Source organism: Myotis daubentonii, chromosome 5, assembly GCF_963259705.1.
Source record: "Myotis daubentonii chromosome 5, mMyoDau2.1, whole genome shotgun sequence".
Taxonomy (NCBI): Eukaryota; Metazoa; Chordata; class Mammalia; order Chiroptera; family Vespertilionidae; genus Myotis; species Myotis daubentonii.
Genome location: NC_081844.1, coordinates 38,730,846 through 38,756,654, shown reverse-complemented (window position 1 = coordinate 38,756,654; position 25,809 = coordinate 38,730,846). Strand labels below are relative to the sequence as shown.

The 25,809-nt window shown below is 39.4% G+C and overlaps 1 protein-coding gene across 2 annotated transcripts in view; it reads right to left on the bottom strand.

Moving 5' to 3' along the window:
- Positions 1-25,809, bottom strand: part of GLRA3 (glycine receptor alpha 3) — a 134,150-nt gene that overhangs the window by 87,552 nt on the left and 20,789 nt on the right. For both annotated transcript variants that reach the window (XM_059695290.1, XM_059695291.1), the window contains exons 2-3: positions 20,736-20,863; positions 10,202-10,269 (exon numbers count right to left, since the gene is read on the bottom strand). In XM_059695290.1, coding sequence (XP_059551273.1) covers positions 10,202-10,269; positions 20,736-20,863 — 196 coding nt within the window. The remainder of the gene's footprint in view (positions 1-10,201; positions 10,270-20,735; positions 20,864-25,809) is intronic.

Genomic DNA, 25,809 nt, shown 5'->3' with positions numbered 1-25,809 from the left:
CCGCCTCCTGTCATACACAGAGCAGGGTGGATCGTAAGGTTGCGATGCCACCCTCAGTCACGCTCAGAGCAGGGTTGATTGGGGGGTTGGGGCACTGCCCCCTGTCACACTCAAGGCAGGGTTGATGGGGAGCTTGCTGCACCACCCACTCTCACACACAGAGCAGGGCCAATCAGGGGGTTGGGGAGCTCCCCCCGTCACTCACAGAGTAGGGCCAATAGGGGAGTTGGGGCACCGTCCCCTGTCACACATAGAGCAGGGAGGATCAGGGGGTTGGGGTGCCGCACCCTGTCACACTCAGGGCAGGGCTGATGGGGAGGTTATGGCTCTACCATGTCACACACAGAGCAGGGCCCGTGGGGGGCGGTTGGGGCGCCGCCCTCTATCACCCACAGAGCAGGGCCGATCAGGGGGTTGGGGCGCTGCACCCTGTCACACACAGAGCCGCAGGGCGATTAGGGGCTTAGGGAGCTCCCCCATCAGGCACAGAGCAGGGCTGATCAGGGGGTTAGGGTGCCTTCCCCTGTCACGAACAGAGCAGGGTGGATAGGGAGGTTGCGGCCCCGCCCCCTGGCACACACAGAGCCGCAGGGCAATCAGGGGGTTTGGGCGCTGCCCCATGTCATGCTGATATCAGTGCCGGAAGGCCTCGCAGCTCCACTGATCCCGGTGCTGGAAGGCATATTACCCTTTTACTATATTGGATAGAGGCCTGGTGCATGGGTGGGGGCTGGCTGGTTTGCCCTGAAGGGTGTCCTGGATCAGGGTGGGGGTCCCTCTTGGGTGCCTGGCCAGCCTGGGTGAGGGGCTGATGGCTCTTTGCAGCTGGTCATACACCCTTCAGGGTGGGGGTCCCCACTGGGGTGCCTGGCCAGTCTGGGTGAAGGGCTGAGGGCTGTTTTCAGGCTGGTGGATGACTGAAGCTCCCAACTGCTCCTTTTTTTCTTTTTTCTTTTTTATTCTGGGCCAGCTTTAGCTCAGAAGCTTGGCTCCAGCTCTGAGGCCTCTGCTGCTGAAAGCAGGTATCTGGTTTGTTTGGGTTCTATAATCGAAACACTGTTTCAACTCCAGCTCTGAGATCCCAGCTGGCTGAAAGCAGGTTTCTGGGGTTTTGTTTAGGTTCTATATTTATAACAATGTTTCAAACTGCAAGCTCAGAGGCCCGCAGAGGCAGGCGGGGAATGTTTGAGTCCTCCATCACTGAAGCAAGCAAGCCTCATGTTCGCTTCAAGCTGCCTGGCTTCCGGCCGCCATCTTGGCTGGCAGTTAATTTGCATATCGCCCTGATTAGCCAATGGGAAGGGTAGCGGAGGCATGGCTAATTACCATGTTTCTCTTTTATTAGATAGGATATACTAATAAAAGGGTAATATGCTAATTAGACCAGGCATCTTCTGGACATCCTTCTGGACCTCTTTCTGGACAAAGCCACAGTGGCAAGGGCAGAGGCAGAGGCAGTTAGGGGCAATCAGGCCGGCAGGGGAGGGCAGTTAGGGGTGACCAGGCAGGCAGGTAGAGGTGGTTAGGGGCAATTAGGCAGGCAGGGGAACAGTTAGGGGCATCAGGCAGGCAGGCAGGCAGGTGCGCATTTAGGAGCCAGTGGTCCCAGATTGCGAGAGGGATGACCGACTGCCAGTTTAGGCCCAATCCCACAGGGGTCCTGGATTGGAGAGGGTGCGGGCTGGGCTGAAGGACTGCCCCCCCACCCCATGCACAAATTTTGTGCACTGGGCCTCTAAAATATATATATATGTCAAATAGGAATTTTCCATTTTCTAACTGAATACCTAAGCAGCAGGACTGCTTAACTCTTTTGCCTGCAACTGTTCTATTTGACAGGGCACTTGTGGCACAGCCCAGATCCCTGTCAATCTGGCTTGTTTGAGTGCATCTGAAACATGGTTAGGGTGGCTTGTTTTATAGATAGGCTGCTAGTTTTATCGCAGCCACAGAAACGCGTCCTCTAACTGGTGTTAATGTTCACTCATTTATCAGTCAGAGATTCAGCATTACAGCTGAAGAGCTATTTGCAATTTTAATTGATTGCGACGTACTTAACACTAATTGACGTGTTAAATCCATGAGTAAGGAACAAATTATGACTAATGCCAATCATCTTACAGAACACAGTTCCCCATCTTGCTGCCCATTTTCTCAGTAGAGCTTGAAATTACATTTTGGAGTGCATTCTTTCAGAAAAGCAAATTCTCAGAGGAAAAGGTGCAGGATGATAAATTCCATGAAGATGAGCACCATTGCTAGGAACCATTCACAATAATCAGATCACATCTGTGTCATGGTAGGTGGCCAACAAACATGCTTAATTGATCTGGCAACAGTGAATGCTATATCCTGTCTTCCTCTTGAGAGGACCACGTGCAGATAACAATCACTTGGCATTACACACTAGCTTTACAGAAGGTAGAAAGAGGAGGGTTGCACTAAGTGACATATGTCTTTGACACTATAATCAGCCCTATAATCTTCCTCATTGTTTTCCAACTCAAATGTTTCAAATACCTAAACAAAATACAATTAACCTTTCAATTGACTTAGCTAGAATGAAAGAAAACTCTACATAGACACATGGTCCAATAAAGAAGAGAAGATACAGAAATATGTGCCTGACAACTCCCTCCTCCCCAGACACTTTTCTTCCTGTTGTCATCAGCATCCATTTCTCCTCGGCACTTTCCCCCCATAGAACTGGAAATATGCTTTTACATATCTTGTTTGTTTTAATGACACCATGACACCGCAGCACAAGTAAACAATTTTATTCTTTGCGATATGCTTCATAAGAAATTGCACCTGTGTGAACAGGATCTGCAGAGTTTCTTTTTGAGAGCCAGAGATTAAAAAGATGGCCCCGGGGACGACGGCACCAGGCAGAGATTTATTCACCTTTTTGATGGGGTCACCAGGATGTGTAACCTTCATGCGTCTTTCTGCAACCTTTCCCATAAATATGCCCTGTTTCTGATTCATGCTTATAAGGATAGTTCAGAACACATTCAGACAGCCAGTCGCCAGTTACTCATGCTTGAAATTAAAAAATCTTCCAGACCAATGTCATCGTTATATTTGGCTAGGCTTTACCTATTACTCAAAGTAAGAAAAGTAAGACAGTGGGGCAAAGATCTTAACAGACATAATCTTACTATTAAAAGGATAGCAGGATGCTTTCAGGCTATTCTAAAAGGAAGTGGAATATCATCTATCTCATCATCTGCTACATTAACATGTTTAAATCTAGAAATATAAATTACGCTGGAATAGTCCCTGAACACTATTATGGCCCTCATAAAATGAATGCACTTTTACAAGAACTTAAACTCAATGGTAATAGATACAATGGACCAACTTATTTTGGGGAAAGGTTACAAAAGGACAGAAAAGATGGACTTCCCTTTAAATTACACACATTTCCTTTCAATTATCATGAAAAAAAAAAGCCATTACTGTAAAATCTAGTTGATACCTGAAATAATTGCATCATAATATTTTATTTTTAGACATTATTCTTCAAAGATCATAAGCACTATATAATAGGAGTTCTAATTTCTTATCTTAGAGACCTATCCATACAAAATTTTAGTGCTTTTAATGAATTTATCTCTCTATCAATATAGCTAAAAGAGCGAACACTTTTTGAGGAAAGATTATAAAATTACATGTGAAGATTTGAATTAAAAAGCCAAATCCATCTGGGCAATATTAGCAATACTCATAAGATCGTACAATTAGATACTTAGCTCATATTTTAGAGACTGTAGCACCAATTTAAGTCAGTGACCAGGACTCAGAACTGCAAAAACAGACCATATGACAAAGCAGGAAAAATAGAGTTTATCCACTTGTGTCAAAGACACAATAGCAAAGTTCTCTTTTTGGAAAAAATATTCTTTGTTAGCCAGGATATGCATGTGTGTGTTTGAGTATTTCACAATATATACTTAAGAGCAACTTTGTTCTGAGAATTCTCCTTTTTGTTAATGTTTAGTGATGAACATATCAGAGTGGATTGCTGCTCTATGGAGCCTATAATTACAAAAAAATTAAATAAAATGCCCATGTATTTAAACAAAGTATTTTTTTAAGATAGAACTTGAAGGTAAATTGGATTAAAATTATAGAATGTCAATGGAGTCTATTTGATAAATCAGTGCAAGGAATTAAATGTTATCCTAACACAACCAAATACTGCTATATATACACAACCAAATAAAGTAGCATTAAAAAAAAAGCTTGTCATCATCATATATGCACCTATCATTTGTGTGGAAAATTGAAACACTGTAGAGTTTGAGCAATTCTATGAGCTCAAACAGACCCTCAAGATACTCTCACCCAACCCCACCACACATTGCTGTATACAGGCACCTAAAACACTCTTATACCAAAATAGCTCACCTGTTATTTTAATTTTTTTTTATTTTAGAAAAGTACTTTATTCTAAGGGAACTGGTGAAAAGTAATGGTTCAATGAGAAAATATTGACTTAAAGCACATAGCAGAGCAATTCTCTAATTCTTATTGGTAACAAGATGGAGAGCCATCTGTTTTCTGAAGATAGAAGATTCAGCCAATTTATCCATTTTTAAATACTGCTATATATACACACCCAAACTACTACATACACATATATGAGGTGTTTTGTTGTTGTTTTTTAAATGCAACTTACAAATGTTTTCATCCTGGCATATAAGCCTTATCCACAATTCATCACAGGTTTGCAGGAGTGTTTTTCACTTACTAGTAAGTGTCACTTAATGTGGAGATCTTAAGCTTCCCTTCATAGAAGCAATAAAAAACACTCCTGAGTTCTTTTGGTCTCCGCAGGTTTAAAAGACAAAATAGACACGCCTCTGTCATCAACAGGAAAGAAAATGACCCCAATGATGGTAAACCAGCTTTATTTAAATTTTTTAAGAACTATGGTTTCCAATAGTTGTTAAATCATTTTCTGCTTAAGAAGAATGTAAACTTGGAATAATGGAGGCTGAGTAAGGCCTTAGAGAAGCTCATTATATACAATGACACACAACTCAAATGTGAGGGAAATAGGGAAGTCTAGAGTTCCCATAATACTTAGAGAAAAAAATTGATGGCAATATGTTGAGAATAATAAAACTGTACTCAAAGTGAGAATGTTTGGCACTATAATAAGTTAGAGAAATATTGGGAAAGGATGAGTTTAACAGTTAAAAAATTTGAGTTTATACTATTAAAAATGCACATAAATATTTGAAAATTTTGGTGCAAAAAGATACAAAATATGTTCAAATTTGAATTTCTTAATTTTTAAAATTACTTAGTTTTTAGAAAATGGCTAGAATAAAAAATATCTACTAGAGAAACTTTCTCAAGAATCAAATAATTACCTCAAATGGGACTAAAGCTGGATTTTAAAATGGGGAGAAATATAATGGAGACTAGATCATCAGAGGGAGCTTAATATATTTGGTCAATAAAAACATTAAAAACAGTTAAGAACTTTGTTAGGCAGATATATGTAAATTGGGAGAATTACTTAGTTCTATTTGAGATATAAGTTCTCAGATATAATGTTATTCATTAAAGATTATAGGTAAATTAAAATTCTTTCCTCTTAATTTTAATATGTTACCTTAAATGAATTAGTTTATTGTATTATAAAAAGTAAACTACATTTGCCTAACAAATGAGAATGTTTAAAAATATATTGATATGCTTATAAAAATTAAGCAATATTATGCAAATAAAACAATGGCATAAAGTTTAGTTTGTAGAGCTGTGATGGTGGGAACTAAGATTAAATTACATTAATTTGATCAAGTGGTAGCAAAATACTTTATGATTCTTAAGATAGAAATAAAATAACAAGTTCAAATTTTCTCTATTCCTATAAAGAGGGACACCATATTGTAGCTAATCTATCTGATGCCATTAAAATATTTTACAACGATTGAATCTGGGGTTTGGAAGACTAAAAAGAAAGATACCAATGTGGACATCTCAATTTTATAATTCTTAGTTTATTTTATAATAATTAACCTCTGGAGTGTTTAATTAATGTTCACTGATGCTGCTTGGGACTCTGAAAAGGAGAATAATAGAGTCTAAAAATGATTTCAAAGAAAATCCATTATGATGGAATATGTAAGGCTGGAAGGAATTTCTACACTAAAGAAGGGAAGAAATAAAACTGTGTGAGGGTCACTGTGAGAATGTATAGAACAGTATCAAGCTTTATGTATGATACTATTCTATAAAGGAAATCTGTCCAAAATGATTAAAGGTAAGAAATTTAGCTGGTGTAGTCATCTATAGATTGTCTGTTATAATCACTTAGTGCTTATAACCATTTAGTGGCAGACTAATGTATATGTCATAAAAAGCAGAGGCCCTCAGGAATCTGAGAATCTTTCAGATTTAATAAGGAAATCTGGCTATGTCTCCTCTTGTTTCTAACTCCCTTCCTCCACACCACAAGGATAAGTAAGGCTGTAAACCTTTCTGACTATTGCCATCAAAAGTATTTTGTGGAAATGATCTTGCAAAAGAGGAAGCATAAACATATTTTCCAGGTTTTCAGGACTGTACAGTGTATATAGTAGCAATTAAAATGAGAAAGTTGCCAGGGCTAGAAATACAATTTGGAGAGTCTATATAGAAAAAAAAAGACAGCAGAGATTCCTTTATCTTTACTACTAGAGACCTGGTACATAAAATTCGGTCCCCTCAGCCCAGCCTGCACCCTCTCTAATCCAGGACCCCTCGGAAATCCCTCTCACAATCCTGGACTGCTGGCTCCTAACTGCTCACCTGCCTGCCTGCCTGATTGCCCCTAACTGCCCCCCTGCCTGCCTGATTGCCCCCAATTGCCCCCCCCCCCGGCCTGGTTGCCCCTCACTGGCCCCCCAGCTGGCCTGATCACCTCATGCAGCCTGCTGTTCGGTCATTTGGTCATCCCTCACTGCCCCCCACCCCCCTCGCCGGCCTGGTTGCCCCACGCAGCTGGCTGTTCAGTAGTCCGTCCAGTTGTTTCGGTCATGATGGTCTCTGGCTTTTTATATATAAGGATAATTTGGAGTGGTTATGTACAATTGCAGGATATAAATTGGTCATATATTCAACCAATTCCAGGGGTCTGAAACAGAACTATAGTCACTTTAGGGTCAGAATTGCACCAGAAATACATGGTGCTTATACAAGCAAATACATACATGTTCTCTGTGTTTGCACAAACACAGACACTCACATTAATGTTAATTATATACTACTAGGGGCCCGGTGCACGAAATTCGTGCACTGGGTGGGGGGGGGAGTGTCCCTCAGCCCAGCCTGCCCCCTCGCACATACTGGGAGCCCTTAGGCATTGACCCCCATCACCCTCCAATTGCAGGATTGGCCCCTTGCCCAGGCCTGATGCCTCTGGCCTAGGCGTCCGGCCCGGGCAGCGGGGACCTGCAGTGGCAGTGGCCCCGCGATCGTGGGCTCCACTTTAGGCCCAGGCAAGGGACCCCTAGCTCCCGGGACTGCCAGCTTCAACCGTGCCCAGCTCCCATCGCTGGCTCCACCCCTACTTCCTGCTATCACTGGCCAGGGCGGCAAAGGCACCTGATTCTCTGATCATGGCTGGGGGGCAGGGCAAAGGCGGCCCCAGGGCCGCCTTTGCCCTGCCCCCCAGCTCTTAGCTCCCCCCTGGGTTTCCAATCACTGTCAGTGGCAGGGGGCTTCTTCCTGCTTTCCCTTTCACCTCCCTGCATTGTGCCTACATATGCAAATTAACCGCCATCTTGTTGGCAGTTAACTGCCAATCTTAGTTGGCAGTTAACTGCCAATCATAGTTGGCAGTTAACTGCCAATCATAGTTGGCAGTTAATTTGCATATAGCCCTGATTAGCCAATGAAAAGGGTATCGTCGTACGCCAATTACCATTTTCCTCTTTTATTAGTGTAGATAGTTAAAATAATTCTATATAATGCCCAAATATGTGAAGTCAGTTTTGTTTTTTTCCGCTGATGCTTTTAATCTACACTAATAAAAGAGAAAAATGGTAATTGGCGTACGGCGCTACCCTTTTCATTGGCTAATCAGGGCTATATGCAAATTAACTGCCAACTAAGATTGGCAGTTAACTGCCAACAAGATGGTGGTTAATTTGCATATGTAGGCACAATGCAGGGAGGCGAAAGGGAAAGCAGGAAGAAGCCCCCTGCCACTGACAGTGATCAGAAACCCAGGGGGGAGCTAAGAGCTGGGGGGCAGGGCAAAGGCGACCCTGGGGCCGCCTTTGCCCTGCCCCCCAGCCATGATCGGAGAATCAGGTGCCTTTGCCGCCCTGGCCAGTGATAGCAGGAAGTAGGGGTGGAGCCAGCGATGGGAGCTGGGCACAGTCGAAGCTGGCAGTCCCAGGAGCTAGGGGTCCCTTGCCTGGGCCTAAAGCGAAGCCCACGATCTCGGGGCCGCTGCAGCTGCGGATCCCCGCTGCCCGGGCCGGATGCCTAGGCCAGAGGCGTTAGGCCTGGGCAGGGGTGGAGCCTGCAACCGCGGGGAGCTGGGGGTCCCCTGCACAGGCCTTACACCTCTGCCGGAGGCCTCAGGCCTGGTCAAGGGGCCGATCCAGTGATTGGTGATCGGAGGGTGATGAGGGTCAACTCCTCTGGCCGAGGCATCAGGCCTGGACGGGGCCAGAGCCAGTGATCGGGGGGAGATGGGGGTCCCCTGTCCAAGCCTGACACCTCTGGCAGAGGTGTCAGGCCTGGGCAAGGGGCAGAGCCAGCAATCGGAGGGGTCTGGGGGTCCCCTGCCCAGGCCTGACGCCTGGGCCAGAGGCATCAGGCCTGGGCTGGGGGCAGAACCAGTGATGGGGGGAAATGAGGGTCCCCTGTCCAGGCCTGACGCCTCTGGCCCAGGTGTCAGGCTGGGCAAGGGGCTGATCCTGCAATTGGAAGGTGATGGGGGTCAACGCCTGAGGGCTCCCAGTATGTGAGAGGGGGCAGGCTGGGCTGAGGGACACTCCCCCCCACACACACCCAGTGCACGAATTTTGTGCACCGGGCCCCTAGTGTTTAAATAAAAACACAGAGATGCTGCTAAATGGCTATATATTACATACATGATGAAAAGACCAATTTTTTAGATGGTGCCTGAACAGTCTCTCCCTGTTGAGAGAGATCCTCTACACACACGCACACACACGCACACACATGCACACACACATACACACACTCCACTCCCCCACAAAATCATTTGTATATTAGATTACTTTTCCTTAGAAATTCGCTATCAAATCATTCTGAGATATAGAAAATGAGCATGAGCATAATTCTCTACTTAATGGTTTTGGAAGCTAATAAATCTTGAAGTATTTCATATTCTATTTTAGCTAAAATCAACTTTGAAAATTAATGCAAATTATACTTGTTAAATTTAGAAATGGAGTATAATTCTAGGTAATTTAAGAACCACCATACATACTTTCAATTTTAAAAAGTTGCCTGCTAGACACTTTTATAGATATGCAGTGATTCATGTGCCTACGTCTGCATTTTATTTTAGCTAAAGTGCACAGTAAAGGCTACAAGGCAAAGAAGAGCTACGTGATCTCTAGAGAAAGTTATGAAATGCAAAACAGAATAAATCTGTTCTATAATAATATATTTTTTACTTTAATAATTATGTAAAATGTTCTCAATTACATGGTAATGAAGTGTTTATTCAGCAAGTTTAGTTAAAGCATACACTATTGTTTGCAAAGTATTTATGATGTTGGAGACAATACTATACTTATTTGAAAAAAGTAATCAAATAGAATACTTAAAACAATATTATGAATACATTTATAAGTATATAAAATAATTAAACATAAAATTGTTTATTGCTATGCTTATATCTGCTTACTAAAAAGCATTGGAAAGGAATAAATACGTCACATGATAGAATTTTGTTTTTATTTTGAGATTTGGTACTTAATTCCTGAAGTGTGAAAAACCAATCTCGTTTTCACTTACACTTATTCTACAATATACCATCTCTAAATGAGACATTTTTACTTGCAGTTGATCACAATTTAATTACACCATTAATTTTATCCTTTAAAATCTCATTATGTTAATTTTGGCTTTAAATTAAATAACATTAGCAGAAAAATTGCCATTAATGTGACTATCAATTACTTTGGTATGAAAGTTATTACAAAGGAAACATGCCTACCATGGTTGTCTCAGCAATAGAGCCAAAGCTGTTTATGAATATGTTGCATGTGACATTAACTGGAGGACCTGAAAACAGAGATTACAACATCAGGACTATTTAGGTACTTATCCAAAATATTTTCAAATAATTTCATGCTTCTCACTAATAGTTTTTTTTTTAAAGAATATTTTTAATATATGTATACACACAGGTGCTTCAGATTGAAGGCAATCATTCTGTGAAATAATCTAGATCACAAACCACAGTTCCTAGTCTCCCTTGAACACTGATGCTGGTCCGTTGTTCACCTCTTTCGGTCTGTCTCCATGATGCAGACATCTCTAAAGGCTCTGCATATTTAGTAAATCCAACATCTGAGCCTCTAAAGGGGAGTTTCTACTGATGTTTTCCCACATGTATGGACCATATTTTCCTGTTTCTTTGCATGTCACATAGTTTTTATTCAAATCCTTTATTGTTTAAAGTATTAGATAGGTCTCCTTTCCCCCCCATTGACCTCTTCCGGACCACCCTCACCCCCCAGCGCATGCCCTCCCCACCTCCCCTGTCTCTGTCCATTGGTTATGCTCATATGCATGCTAAATATCACATGATCTCACTCATTTGTGGATTATAATGAACAACATAAATTGATGAACAAAAATAGAACCAGAGACATAGAAGCATCCAACAGACTGTCCAGCCTATGAGGGAAGGCGGGGGTTGAGGGGGTAAGAGATCAACCAAAGGACTTGTCACATACTTTTTTTAAAAAATGTGGGTACTTTAGAAAATATTTGTCAGTTCTGGAAACCAGACCTCCCGCTTCCACCTGACAGTGTTTTGTCATTGCTGGTGTTTCTTTTACTTTTTTAAATATATGTATATATATATACATATATATTTCTTTATTGATTGCAGAGAGGAAGGGAGAAGAAAAGAGAGATAGAAAGAAACATCAATGATGAGAGAGAATCAGAGAATCATTGATGCCCTGCCTCCTGCACACCCCCCACTGGGGATTGAGCCCGCAACCCAGGCATGTGCCCTTGGCCGGAATTGAACCTGGGACCCTTCAGTCTGCAGGCCGACGCTCTATCCACTGAACCAAGCCAGCCAGGGCTCTTTTACTTTTTTATAAAATATTTTTTAAATTGAGTTTTAGAGAGAGAAATATCAATGTGAGAGCAAGACATCAAAACATTAATCTGTTGCCTCCTGAACGCCCCCTACTGAGGGCTGTGCCCTAACCAGAATTGAACCTGCAACCTTTCCATGAATGGAGGACACCCAAATAACTGAGCCACACCAGCCAGGGCTGGTGTTTCTTATTGCTGTTTCTTGTTTAATGACTTACCTGGACTAATACTATAAAGCCTGTATTCCCCTAGAATGTGCAGCCCATGAGTTTACTGGTCAACAAATGAGTCATCAGAGATTTCCTCAATGAGTAAGTCTCCAACCCTTTGCCAAGGGACTTTGTGTTTGTTTGGAGGCATGTCTCTGATGTTCATGCTTTACCCTTCACTTCCTGCTTGCACAGGGTCCCAGGTCAGCCAGAGGTGAGAGACTGGGGTCCTCCTAGAACTTTCTGGAAACACATCCAGCCCTACACATGTGAGTAGCCTCTAAGAGCCACAAGAACATATCAGAACTTTTCAAAGCTGCCTATGGGCATTTCATTTCCCAAATCTCCTAAAATTTTTGTTCAAGCTCTTGTTTGCCCAACTTGTGATTTCCTGTGATCGTTTGCCACAAACGCCCTGATGATAGGATTTTCCCACTGAGGGAGTTCCCAGGTAAAATAAAATAACGACAAGCCCTCTGAATGCGACTCTGGAGTAAGAGCCAGAAGGTCCAACACTAACATAGTTCTGGGTATGGCCTTCCTGTGGAGCTCCAGATCTGGTCTCTAAGAGCTGCCAGGCTGCTGGGTTTTATAGCTTCTGTGGTGGAGATGTGGCTGGTTTTCAAGGCTACTGGGGACCTGGGGAGCGGGGCCATATTTAAATGCCCTTTGTCCTTAGGAGAAACTCATCAGTTTTTCTTTCATTAGCATCTTCATAGTGTTTCAGGCTTTGGGTTAACTTTTAGAGTTCTAAAGGTTAATTATGACAGTTTTGCCAGTGTTTTTGTTGCTTTTTTGTTGTTATTGTTTATTCTCACCTGAGGATAGTTTTTCATTGATTTTTAGAGAGAGTAGAAAGGAGGGGGAGAGACAAAAAGAGAGAAACATCAATAAGAAACTATTGGTTGCCTCCTGCACATGCCCTGACTGGGACCAGGAGTAGATTGAATCTGCAACCAAGGTACCTGCCCTTGATCAGAACTAAACCTGGGACCCTTCAGTCTGAGGGCTGACGCTCTATCCACTGAGCCATACGGACTACGGCTAGTTGCTTTTTTTGGAGAAGTGAATTCACAAAGATACTCACTCCACCATTCTAGAAGGCCCCTGTAAGTGCCTGATTTAATATTCATCATAAAGCCAAGAATTTTATTTTGTCAGACCCATTTATTCATTCTTTTACTAAATATATAAAACCTGTGCACACCAAAATTGAAGAGGACACAGAGAAATTATCTTCTAGCAGGGTAGAAATGAATATAAATCAATAAATCATTGACTACCACTTGCCACCATATACTGTGCTGTCTGAATCATAGATATCACTTTATCCATCTGGCACTGAGAGTGAAAGCAGTAGTATTAAGTCCTATGTTAAGAGGACTCCTCTGATATATTTGTATTCTCCTTAAAATGTGAAGCTGGTATCTCACATTGACCCAAGGCTTGCATAGTAAAGCCAATAAATACAATAAGGAAAATAGCATGTATCCACAGATGAGTAATGATCAAAGAAGTGACTAATCGAGGCTTTCACTATTATTTGGGAACTTAATGATTAACATTATATGAAGGATTCCAACCCTTGCCCCTCCAACATGCCTGCAATCAGGTGCAAAATGCTCTTTTTAAAAGCAGAAAGTGGGCTTTGTTTCCAAATCTAAATTTCATGTGGTAGTAAAGCAAATCACAGTGATATCAGGCCTGAGCTTTATTGTTTAATCCATCAGTTAACAGATGTGTTCATCACCTGGTTATTAGAGCAGACATAAATGCTATTTGGTCCCCATTCTTGCACTGTGGGGGGGAGGGGGGAGGGCTCAGCCCAGCCTGCACCCTCTTGCAGTCCAGGACCCCTAAGGGGATGTCTGCCTGCTGGCTTAGGCCCGGTCCCCATGTGGAGGTGGGAGAGACTCTATCCACTGCCGCTGCACTCTCCAGTCATGAGCCCACTGGCAAGCCCAGCTTCTGGCTGAGTGACGCTCCCCCTGTGGGAGTGCACTGACCACCAGGGGGCAGCTCCTTCATTAAGCATTTGCCCCCTGGTGGTCAGTGCGCATCATTCTTCCATTTGGTCGATTTGCATAGTAGGGTTTTATTCTATACAATAGTATCTTCTTCAGCAGAAAGAAAGGTGAGTGGATTCAGGCACCAAACCTTAATTCCAAATTTTAAAAATAGAGCAGACACTCACTTGAAAGATATATACATCTGTATTGATATATAGATATTTCACTTGTATAGAAATCATTTTATTTTAAAACGTACTAGAGTATGAAACAATTTGGAAATAAAAACCATTGTTCTTAAAATAGCTTTGCCCCAGGTCATGGAACCTTTTCAGTGTGACACCAAGGTATTTGATGTTGACTTAATGCACATGAATGAGCCATTACAGATTCTTGATCATGGGAGTGTGGTGAACCAAGACAACATGGCGAATGGTTGAATGGATAGCAAAAGCTTAGAAACAGAGACAATAGTTAGTAATTTATTGTAATAGTACAGATTGGAAGTGGAATGGCTCTGATCAAGAACAGTGACAGTGGAAAGGTATTTAGGGAATGAAATGGATATAGTACTATCATGTTTATAAAGCACTGTATTCTACACTGGAAGCTCTGATCTATGTCAGTTCAGGGCAGGAATCTTGGAGTAGTCTTTCTACCCTAGCTATGGATATGTATAACTCAAAAATTATGTAGAGAATGAAGCTCTGAGAAGATTGTAAATCTTCTATTGCCACTACAGAGAGCACCTGTTTCAGCAGTCCTTGGCCAATCTGCTTCTTCTCCATGCCAGTGTGAAAGCTGTTATATTCATCTAACACACTGCTATGTTTAGCAACAGAGCAAATAACTGCTATACCATCCATATGGCAAATTGTGCTTTTAAATTGTTCATTACATTAGCCATCGCTGGCCTGAAAAGCAAATGACACTAGTTGCAGATGTTTTTAGCAGTATGTTTTCTTCTAGATGTTTTTTAAAGAAATAGAACATGGCTTTTAAATTCAGAGGTGGATAAAGGCAAAATGGCAAAGGCCAATGCAAAGCCTAGACAATTATATTATTGCCATGCACATTGGGGAAATTGTTCACTGGGCAGACCAAGAGGAAACAAAGGGACAAATAAGAACCCAAATGGTTATTAAAATGACTCTAAATAATTCTTGACATAATGCTGTATTAAAGCCTCAGCCTTTTTATAGACAAAGAATGCAATTAAAAGATGAACTATCAAAAATTATGTTTAGTGATTAATTTTTTTATTTTGAATACATATATATTTTATGTAGTGATGTCACAAAGAGAGATATTTTATTTTTTAATTAACAAACACGTATTTGATTACTTTAAATCCAGATTATAACCTACTTGTTAGATACTTGAAAAAGGTTTTAAAATTATGGGAGAAAAATAGGATTCAGATCATTTTGCCCCTCCCTTATCCCCTTTCTAATCCTAAAGCCATTCAGTCAAGGAGAGTAAATAAGGCTCCCATGCTGGGGCTGGCTGCAGGAGTGTGATAACCTACACAGGATGAGAAGGACATCCTTGGAGAAGGATTACATAGCATGGGATGACGGAGCCAGAGTGAGTGAGAAGAACGTTGCCATAGTGATGCAGCCTGGTGTGGGTAATTAGAACCAGAGAAGGGTAAGGACAGTGTCCACATGGGGACATCCAGGCGTGGAGGGTGAGACTGAACAGGACCCCCGGGCACTGTGCAGGAGAGGAAATGGCAGCTGACTAGGGAGATTCATTACATATTGATCAATATCTTGATTATATGAAGGATAATGGGAGCCAAGTTTCTTACTATCAGATGAGGAAGTTAAAATATGGAAACTCAGAAACTAGAATAAACCCATGGGATTGGAAATATCAATGTGAACTCATGATTTTCAGTAGATAAAGAATTACCCTAGCCGGTTTGGTTTGGTGGATAGAGCGTCGGCCTGCAGACTAAAGGGTCCCAGGTTTGATTCCGGTCAAGGGCACATGCCTGGGTTGTGGGCTCAATCCCCAGTAGGGGATGTGCAGGAGGCAGCCGGTCAATGATTCTCTCTCATCATTGATATTTCTATCTCTCTCTCCCTCTCCCTTCCTCTCTGAAATTAATAAAAATATATTTAAAAAATAAAGAAGTAAATATTTAGATGTAAATTAATATATATGAATATGCATATATGTGTGTTTGTATGTATATATGTGTATTTATACATATATGTATATGTATAAAGATATATCCTGGCAAGCATCAACCTAACCAATTAAAGTAAATACCACCAGTCATAGTAAAAATTAAGATGATCCACCATCTGATAAGAACATAGCATCACTTCTGTGATATGTCTGTCAAGATGTAGTACCTAAACCAAATCATGAGAAAACATTAGACTAATGCAAACTGAGGTACATTCTGTTCAGTAGAGGGATAATATTCTTTAAGTGCCTACATCCTGACAGTTATAGAAAGAATAATCTTCAGGTTCAGATTAAAGGAGACAATGTGATAAATGATGAATAAAATACAAGATTTATTCTAGATCAATTTTATTTCCAAATTCTTTCATTTGCAATGAAGCCATTATTCAAAGAATTGATAAAATTTGAGTGGGGTCCACAAATTAGGTGGTAACAATACATCCACGTTAATTTGCTTGTTTTGATGGGTAGATGGTGGTTATTTAGAAGAATGTTCTCGTTTATATGATACACTCAAGTGTTGGGGCACCAGGTCAACAACTTACTTTCAAGGAGTTTTGGGGGAAAATAGCTAAGTGCAATATTTGCAAATCTTCTGTTAGTTTGAGATTGTTTAGAAGTGAAAAACACACACACACACACATAACTACTACAGAAAGTATACATTAAAAATAAAATAAAAGAAAGCCTAAAAATATAGAAAGCAGAATCTAAATCTATGGATATTCCAGATGCACATCTACAATTTTAGAAAGGCTTATTACTAGAGATTCTTCTTGGTAAAAGGACCATATATCATGTAAAAATGCAAGTCGAAGACATGCCTTTAAAAGTTAATTGTGAATTATATTCAAGAATAACAGTGTCGCCGAAACCGGTTTGGCTCAGTGGATAGAGCGTCGGCCTGCGGACTGAAAGGTCCCGGGTTCGATTCCGGTCAAGGGCATGTACCTGGGTTGCGGGCACATCCCCAGTGGGGGATGTGCAGGAGGCAGCTGATCGATGTTTCTCTCTCATCGATGTTTCTAACTCTCTATCTCTCTCCCTTTCTCTCTGTAAAAAATCAATAAAATATATTAAAAAAAAAAAAAAAAAAAAAAAAAAGAATAACAGTGTCTGGGTAGATATAAATAGTTAAAATGTTAACACTTTCAGTGAAAAAAAATACAGGCAGGAAATGAGTACTGGTACACATGCCATTCTGTGGATAGAATGCGTTGTAGCAGAAACGACTGTTTAAAAACAGAATTTGTGATGTGGGAGAAAGGGATTAATATAGAGAACTATTACAGATGAAAAGACATAAACCACAAAGACATTGGAAGGCAAACAATGTTATTTCTAGATAAAGGCCACTGGAGATAGAATGAAAAAAATGCAGTCAGTGTTTGAGAGGAAGACATAATCAGGTAATTGCCCACTGAGTACTTTCTGCCTGGATCCAAATTAGACTCAAGGGTTGTCAAAGATCAACTGAGGGCCCAAACAAGAGGATCAAAGGGAAGAAGTAAAATTCAGAAAAAGCTGGTAAAGTAGTCTGTGAAATAATGTTTTATCATCTATGGATGCACTTTTATAGGCTTCTAATACCAAAGGACTCCTGGACGCTTCTATTTCAAGAGGGGGATTAAACAGTTTTCTTTCTCTCTGAAGACATAAAATTTTTATTACCAAATAAAAATGAAACAAACATCTAATACCAAAGAGAATGGGTGGAAATTCATCTTCAGCTTAATGACAAAATATAAAAGGAAGAAGAAAACAGAGCAAAGCCTAAAATAAATGTAGGTTAGGACTACATGGAGAAGGGAGCTAATGATCTAAGAATGACCCAAGGATCTTGAGTTGTTTTTTTTTTTGTCTGACTTATTTCACTTAGCATGATATTCTCAACATCCATTCATGTTGTCACAAATGGCAGTATTCCATCCTTTCTTATGGCTGTGTAGTATTCCATTGTATACATGTGCCACATCTCCTTTATCTGATATGTTGACAGGCACTTAGGTTGCTTCCATATCATGTTTACTATAAATAATGCTGCAGTGAACATAGAAGTGCACATATCTTTGTGAATAAATGTTTTCAGATTTTTTTAGGTGGAAATAGGCAGACAGAAAAAGCATGATTTCACTTATATGTGGGATATGACTGAAAGTAACAAATAAACAAACAACAAAAGTCAACAAACAGAGACTCACAGACATAGACAGTACTATAGTGGTTACCAGAGGGAAGGGGAAGGGGAGTAGTAAAGGGTAAAGGGGACAAGTATATGGTGACAGAAGAAGATTGACTTCAGGTGGTGGGCACACAATGCAATATACAAATAATGTATCATAGAATTGTATACTTGAGACCTATATAATTTTATTTACCACTATCACACCAATAAATTTAATAATAAAAAAGAATGACCCAGGGAGGCACAAAGCTTAAGGTCATCTATAGGAAAGGAAGTGAGGAGCTGCAAGGGCCTGTAGGGAGAAACCACAGGCACCTGTCTCAGAAAGCTCCCTGACTCCCATCCATATTCCTGTAGGGCAGGGGTAGTCCTGGGGTTTAGCACTATAGCATTTTTGAAGGAATGGAAATAACTTTTTGGTTTTAGTTTTGCAAACATAGTTTATTAAGGTGATTGGAAATAGTATGGTTCTGTTAACTAGTGCTGACTTTTTGTCTTCTTTTTCTAACTTTATTGAGATACTAGAGGCCTGGTGCATGAATTCGTGCACAGGTGGGGTCCCTCGGCCTGGCTGGTGATCGGGGCCAATTGGGGCCATCTCGCCCAGTCCCAGTTGGGGCCAATTGCAGTTGGCCAGGGGGAGGGACCATGGGAGGTTGACTGTGGGAGCGCACTGATCACCAGGGGGCAGCTCCTACATTGAGCGTCTGCCCCCTGGTGGTCAGTGCACATCATAGCGACCGGTCGACCGGTCGTTCTGATGATTTGGTCCTAACAGTCACTTTGGCTTTTATATATATAGATAATTGACATATAATATTGTGCACAAATAAGGTACACAATGTGTTGATTTGATTCACTTCCGTATCACAGTATGATTACACCGCAGCATTAACTAGCAGCTCCATCACAGCACAAAATTACATTTTTTTGTAGTGAGAACATTTAATCTCCTCTTTTAGCAACTTGCAAGTATATAATGCAGTGTTATTAACTTTAGTTACAGTGCTGTGCATCAGATCCTCAGAACTTAGTCATCTCCTGTTTGTAAGAAGTTAAAAAAAAAAAAAAAGGAAGGGAAATAACTTTTTTGATTGGGAAAAACAGGCTCCATGACAATACTCAAAACTAAAGCCTTCTCTGTTTTGGCATCTGGAGGAGCTCAGACCAAAGCCTCATCAGCACTCAGCACTCACTAAAAGCAGTGCGCTGGCCAGGGCAATGATGTCTCTGTCAGATTTGCCTTTCCAGAGAGAGAAGCAACAGAAAACCATTTCCCTACAGAGAGAGAGAGAGAGAGAGAGAGAGAGAGAGAGAGAGAGAGAGAGAGAGAGAGAGAGAGAGACTAAACCTGTCTTAGCACCCAGGCACATCAACTCAATCCTTCCTGAACTATGCAGTGTTTTTCTTCAATGCTCTATAAGAAAACCAGGGGCTTAAAGAGAGCTAAGATGAATTAACATAATTGTCCCTGCAGGAAGAAAAGAGATTATTTTGCAGAAAGGGGAAACAGAAAAGGTGGAATGTAAGAATGGAGGCATTAAATTAGCAGTCTAGTTAGTGCAAAGGCATCTCATAATGCCTTGTTTGTAAAAGTCCCAGAAAGCAATCAGACATATTTCACCAGAAATTAACCAATTTTACTTTTGGAGTGTTTACTTCAAAGAAGTAGAACTGTGCATAAGGATTGTTGAGACAAGAAGCTGCTGCTTTTCATCACTAATATCTTTAGACAATTTAATGTTTGCCAAATTCAGGTACATGGTTTTCGCTATTTTCATAAATAAAACAAACAACTAAGCATACAAAATAGTATCTGCCTAGCAACCTGTGACACCACCTACCCCTATAACTTCACATTCAAGGAAATGGTTTAGGATAAAGAGGACTGTGAAGAGACCATAATACAATTACAGAATTAAAATGCTCCTAAACATTCCCAAATACCCAGGACACTATGTCATGTCCAAGAGTGATTAGAGGACAAATCTAAACAATTCTCCTTAAATCTAGGGGAAACAAATAAGGATGAAGGGTATGAGTGGGAGTATGTTTGAGACAGACGATAGAAGAAATCAGATTTCTTTTTGTTTTTAAAGAGAGAGAGAATTATTTTGGAGAATGACACAATGCCAGCATAAGCAGTAATATTATTAAAGATAAATTTGCATAGGAGGATACTGCTTTTGTAAAATATCCTCATAATGCTGAAATTTCTCATTTTTATTTGAATATGGTACCCCTTAAAATTCTTTCCTATAAATTTAGGTAAAACATTTGGTAGGTAGAATAATTTTTTAAATGTTATCAGTGGCTTTACTTATCCAGACCCTTCCCCAGTACATAAATTCAACAACGATATGATTCTCCACAAGATACAAAATCCTGCTGTGGAAGATTTAAAATATGGGAGCATTATTGTCAGCTCCAAGAAGCTTTTATTCCAGTTAGTGAGAATATTCCATTGTAGTGAGAATATTTTATATTTTCAGAATTTTTGGTGGAATCAATTTTTAAATGTTATCTTGTTTAATCACACTTAAAATACATTTCATGCCCAGCTAGGGGTGGCTCAGTGGTTGAGCATCCTTTCCAGGAACTAAGAGGTCACTGGTTCAATTCCGGTCAGGGCATATGTCAGGGTTGCGGGCTGGATCCCCAGTAGGGGGCATGCCAATCAATGATTCTCTCTCATTATTGATGTTTCTATCTCTCCCTCTCCCATCTTCTCTGAAATCAATAAATAATATATTTTTAATTTTAAAAAATAAAACACATTTAATATACAGTAGAAAGCAGAACAATTACCTTTAAAATTGGGTCTGATTCTTGCATCATACCCTGATGTCCTCCCCATTAATTTATCCAGAAAGTCAGAAGGTGACATTGGAGCACTTCTAGATCTTGCACTGTTTGTTTCCTTTGTTGAAACCAAACTAAAAATAAGAAAAAAAAATACACCATAGATTTTACCAAAAAAAAAACCTTCCTAACAATTGTTACCTACAAATATAAAATTAATATGCTAAGCAAAAATATTTCTGAAAACCAAAAGGAAAGCTTTACATACTATACAATGAATGTGATCATAATGACAAGGTCTTTTAGGTTTACGGTTAGTATTATAAGGTTTCATAAGTTTTTAGCCCAAGGTCAGAGGTGATATTATTTTCTGTTGAGTCTGGAAACAAAGACAAATTATTAGGCTTTCAAACTTTGCATGTACCCAAGTTTCATTTCTAATTGCAGTTTTTAGCTAAAAGTATCCTTAATGATTCAGCCATAAGAAAATACAAAAAGTCATCTGCAATAAAATTCTTATGGCTTTTATTGAAGAAGAAAAAATTACCCATATGATCTCATTTTACCTTAATTATCTCCCAAAAAAGTCACATTCTGAGGTATTTGGGGTTAGGACTTCAACATATGAACTTTGGAAATTTAGCCTATGACACTGGGCATGCTCACATGTGTGTGACCCTCTAGTTGCCCAGGAATATGTGGAACTTTTCCAAACCTCTAAGGACATATTATTCCATGGCTTTTTCTTTTAAGCTTTTTAGTTAGTCTGTTGTTTGCCTCCACTAATAGCCTCCAGTAACCATGAAGTCAAAAAAGCTGTCTCTTTAAATATTTTTGACAAACATTCCCAGGAAAAAGCTTTTCACAATGGGTACTCTCTAAGTTAGGTCATATAAAAGGAGTCATGCAAAGTCAGGTCTTCCAGAAAACCCCACACAAGTCAAATAATAACCCTTCAAGAATGAGGCTTTAAAGGAGTTCAAACTCCATTCTGCCCCCTCTCATAGCTACCAGGTTGTTTTTTATAGCGATTGTTGGCTATTGGTGCTCCCTTGAAGCCTGAGAAGGGGGGACAAGCATAAGGCAAGTTACAATAAAACAACTCCCACTGTTCTGACCAAGATTCAGATGTTTTTCTTGATTAAACTATTTCATGGATTATTGCAAGTCTCTGATTAATTGCCAGAGCTCAAAAAAAGTTGGTTGTCACATTTTTGGACTGTTATCTTACTGCTGTTATGGAGGACACAATTTATAGAAGTCCACTGTTTTTGCTGACATCACCACTCAAACAGTGTCTTCCTAGACTTCTTTTTATATTCGTTTTATTATATTTGTGCTTTAAAGACCCACAATCTTCAGTGGCACCCTGGAGCTGCCCCTCTTCTCTCTCTCTGGATAACTGTATTTACTCCCATGGTATCAGCTATCTCCCATCATGCTATTTTGTAGGACTTAAATATCATTTTTCATAAATAATGTAAATATTTGCTTTTAAAACAAAGGATACAAGTTTACCTTTGGGTTTCCCCATAATGAACCCTATTACCAAGCACCATTGGTTTGCTCTAACATCTCAAATTATTTGAATAATTATATAACAAAAACAAGATTATTGTTGTTTCAGTAAGATTCAAGAATTCTTTATCCTTTTAAGGTTACTAATGTACTATTAATCTTTTTAGTCTTCATTTCTTTTGAGATATTCAAAAACAATAACTGAGCTACTACAATAATCATGGCCTCCTGAAATTTGATTTGAAATTGGTTCTATTTAAAAGTTTTTAATAATTCAATTACAGTTGACATTCAACATTACATTAGTTTCAGGTGTACAGCACATAGTGGTGAGATATTTATGTAATTTATGAAGTGATGCCCCGATAAGCCTAGTACTCACCTGGCACCATGCACAGTTACTGCAGTATTATTGACTATCTTCCTATGCTGTGCTTTACATCCCAATGATTATTTTGTAGCTGCCGAGTTGTACTAACTAACCCCTTCGCCTTTTCTACCCAGCCCCTCAACTCCTCTCACCTCTGGCAACCATCAGTCTCCATATTGATGAGCTTAACATCGGTACTTTTAAAATTCCATTTGAACTAGGCTTTTAGTGCCAAAAATGTGTTTCCAAATATATTATGCAAAGATCATGACACTGATTCGCCAGCAATGGGAATATATAAACATTAATTTTATAGGAGACTAGACTCTTATAAGTAGAACTTCATTCATTTATTCATTTAACAACTGTTATTATTGCTTCCGAAGAGTCTGAAATCATGTCTGTAATAGTTTGAAAAAGAAGGGATAATATATATATGATATGAATTTAATCTTCTTAAAGGTTAAATAAACATTAAATAACTTTTTAAAGGTTATCATAAAGCCTTTTAATGCTTATGAAATAGTTTCCCACTAAAAATAAAAATTTTCGTTGTTTATACAATTAGTAATTAAAATAAGCTGATGGAAAGAAAACACAATCCTTCTTATCACTACCATAGTCAAGGATAAAAGATAAATATCACCAGGAAATAATCTTAGAAAAGCAAGCTATTTCACCTCATACCAAAAAATCTATTAAAATTATGTACTTTCTATAATAAATATTATATATTTTACTGTAAAATATAGTATTACTTTTTATTTTAATACTAAAATAAAAATTATTACACATTTATATTAAAAAAGAAATGATGGTTCTTTTTGACATGGTACTTAAAATTAATAAAATTACAAGTATAATTTGATCATTGAGTTGAAGGAGCACATGAAATACACACTGGACTGTGATGGAATGAAGAGAGGCAAATTTACTTTTAAAATACAATATAGAAACTTTTATAAGCCTTTTGTGAACTGAGAGACGTTCACTAAAAATAAAATCATAGTGCTTTCATTATATAAAAGTATCCTTTATCACACCAACATGCATTTATTTTATTTTTTCCCCTGCCCTTAACAATCCCCTGGCCTCCCCTACCCCCCAGTGTCTTAAGTCCATTGGTTATGCTTATATGCACCAACATGCATTTAAATATCTGTTAAATGTTGAAACAATAAATTAAGGTGAAGAGATTAGCCAAAGAACAGATATGAATAACCCATAGACACAGACAATAGTGTTGTGAGGGCCAGAGGGAAGGGGGCTGGGGGATGGGTGGATGTGGGAAAAGGCAGGGGGAACTAGGGAAATCTGTAATAGTGTCAACAATAAAAACAAGGTTTATACAAATAAAGTTTTAACAAACAATGCATTTTGAGTTCTCATATAATTTATTCCATGCAAAGCACTGTGCTAAGAACACAATCTGAACCTTTAAAGTGTTCACAGTTGGGTAGATGACTCTGTCTAGATTCATCTGGATTCTACAGGGAATCCTTGGGAAGCATCCATGAGCTGGAGCTGGGAAGTGAGATTACAGTGAAGATAATAATTGGCCAGCTCCCTTCTTTCTATCTCTGCGAGCAAAATCCTCACGTTTTGTAAGATGGATTCACCACCAAGCTCTGCAGAATGATGCCTATCAAAAATGAGAAATTCTGAGCAGAAAACTATTCCCATAGTCTTTACTAGTTATGTTCCCTTCAGTCACACAGAGCCATCCAACTGCTTCTGGACAATTGAGTTTATTTCTGAAGATTCACAATTTTGACACAAAATGACTTATGGTCAGCAAAACAACACTGACTCATTAATTGGTTACAAAGCATTTCTACATAGTTTATCCCTTCTTTTTCTGAAAGGGGTGGAGGAGGATGTACATATGGAAAAACTTTCCATCACCTACAACCCTTGCTCTGGTATATTTCTCCTAGAGCTTTCTTCCTATTACCGTATTACCTGAGATTTGCACCAAGTGATCACTGCTAGACAGTCTTCAGAGAACCATAGTGATTTAAGAGAACGCATAGTAATTCATACATATATGACCAATCTGGAATCTTTTTTTTAATTTTTAAGTAGTCCATATCATCTGTACATACATATTCAAACACTTCATTTTATGGTTTTTTGTTGTGTTCTTTTTTTTACTTTTTATTGAATTTATTGGGGTGATACTGGTTAACAATGCTATATAGGTTTTAGGTGCATGATTCCACAACACATCATCTGTACACTGTATTGTGTGTTAAGTTGTTAAAATTCAGAATAGGAGCCAAAACCGGTTTGGCTCAGTGGATAGAGCATCGGCTTGCGGACTGAAAGGTCCCAGGTTCGATTCCGGTCAAGGGCATGTACCTGGGTTGCGGGCACATCCCCAGTAGGAGATGTGCAGGAGGCAGCTGATCAATGTTTCTCTCTCATTGATGTTTCTAACTCTCTATCTCTCTCCCTTCCTCTCTGTAAAAAATCAATAAAATATATATATATAAAAAATTCAGAGTAGGAGGAAGCTGTGGGGGAAAAAAAAGTAAGATAATTTAGAATGGATTTTGGATAAGAAACTTTGCCATCAAGTCCATTTTTTATCTAAACCTTCTAGTTTTTAACAAAACTCATCATATTTATAGCAAGTTACTTTTGAAAAAAGCAGATTTGAATGTTTAAAAAGTCTTTTATTTATGAAAATCGCAAAATCTGTGATAATTTGCCTGCCTCCCACACTTGGCTCTTCTTTTATGTGCTGTACCAAGTATGAATTTACTATTAACTTTTTTTTTTTTTGAAACTGTGTGGGCTTAAACACATTCTCATCAATGAACTTTTTTTTCATTTAAGTATTTTATATATTCTTTTTATAAAGACATGCTACTTGAAAGTTCAGAGACTTCAGTTGCTGAGAGGCTGGCAAAAACCAATTTTCTAAAGCATTGAAATCAAACATCACAATTCATCAAAACAGGTAAGTCCCCTCTCAGTTCTCTTCCCTCTCTTCCTCATCAATGAGACAAAGAGGTAAAATAAATCCACTTTTGGAGGACTGAAATAACCACTAAATATAGATGCTTTATGGTAAATCCTATATAATAAAAGTCTAATATGCTAAGTGTCCAGTCATCCGGTTGGCCATTCAACCAATTAAAGTATAATATGCTAATGATATGCTAAAGCTACTCAACTGCTCACTAT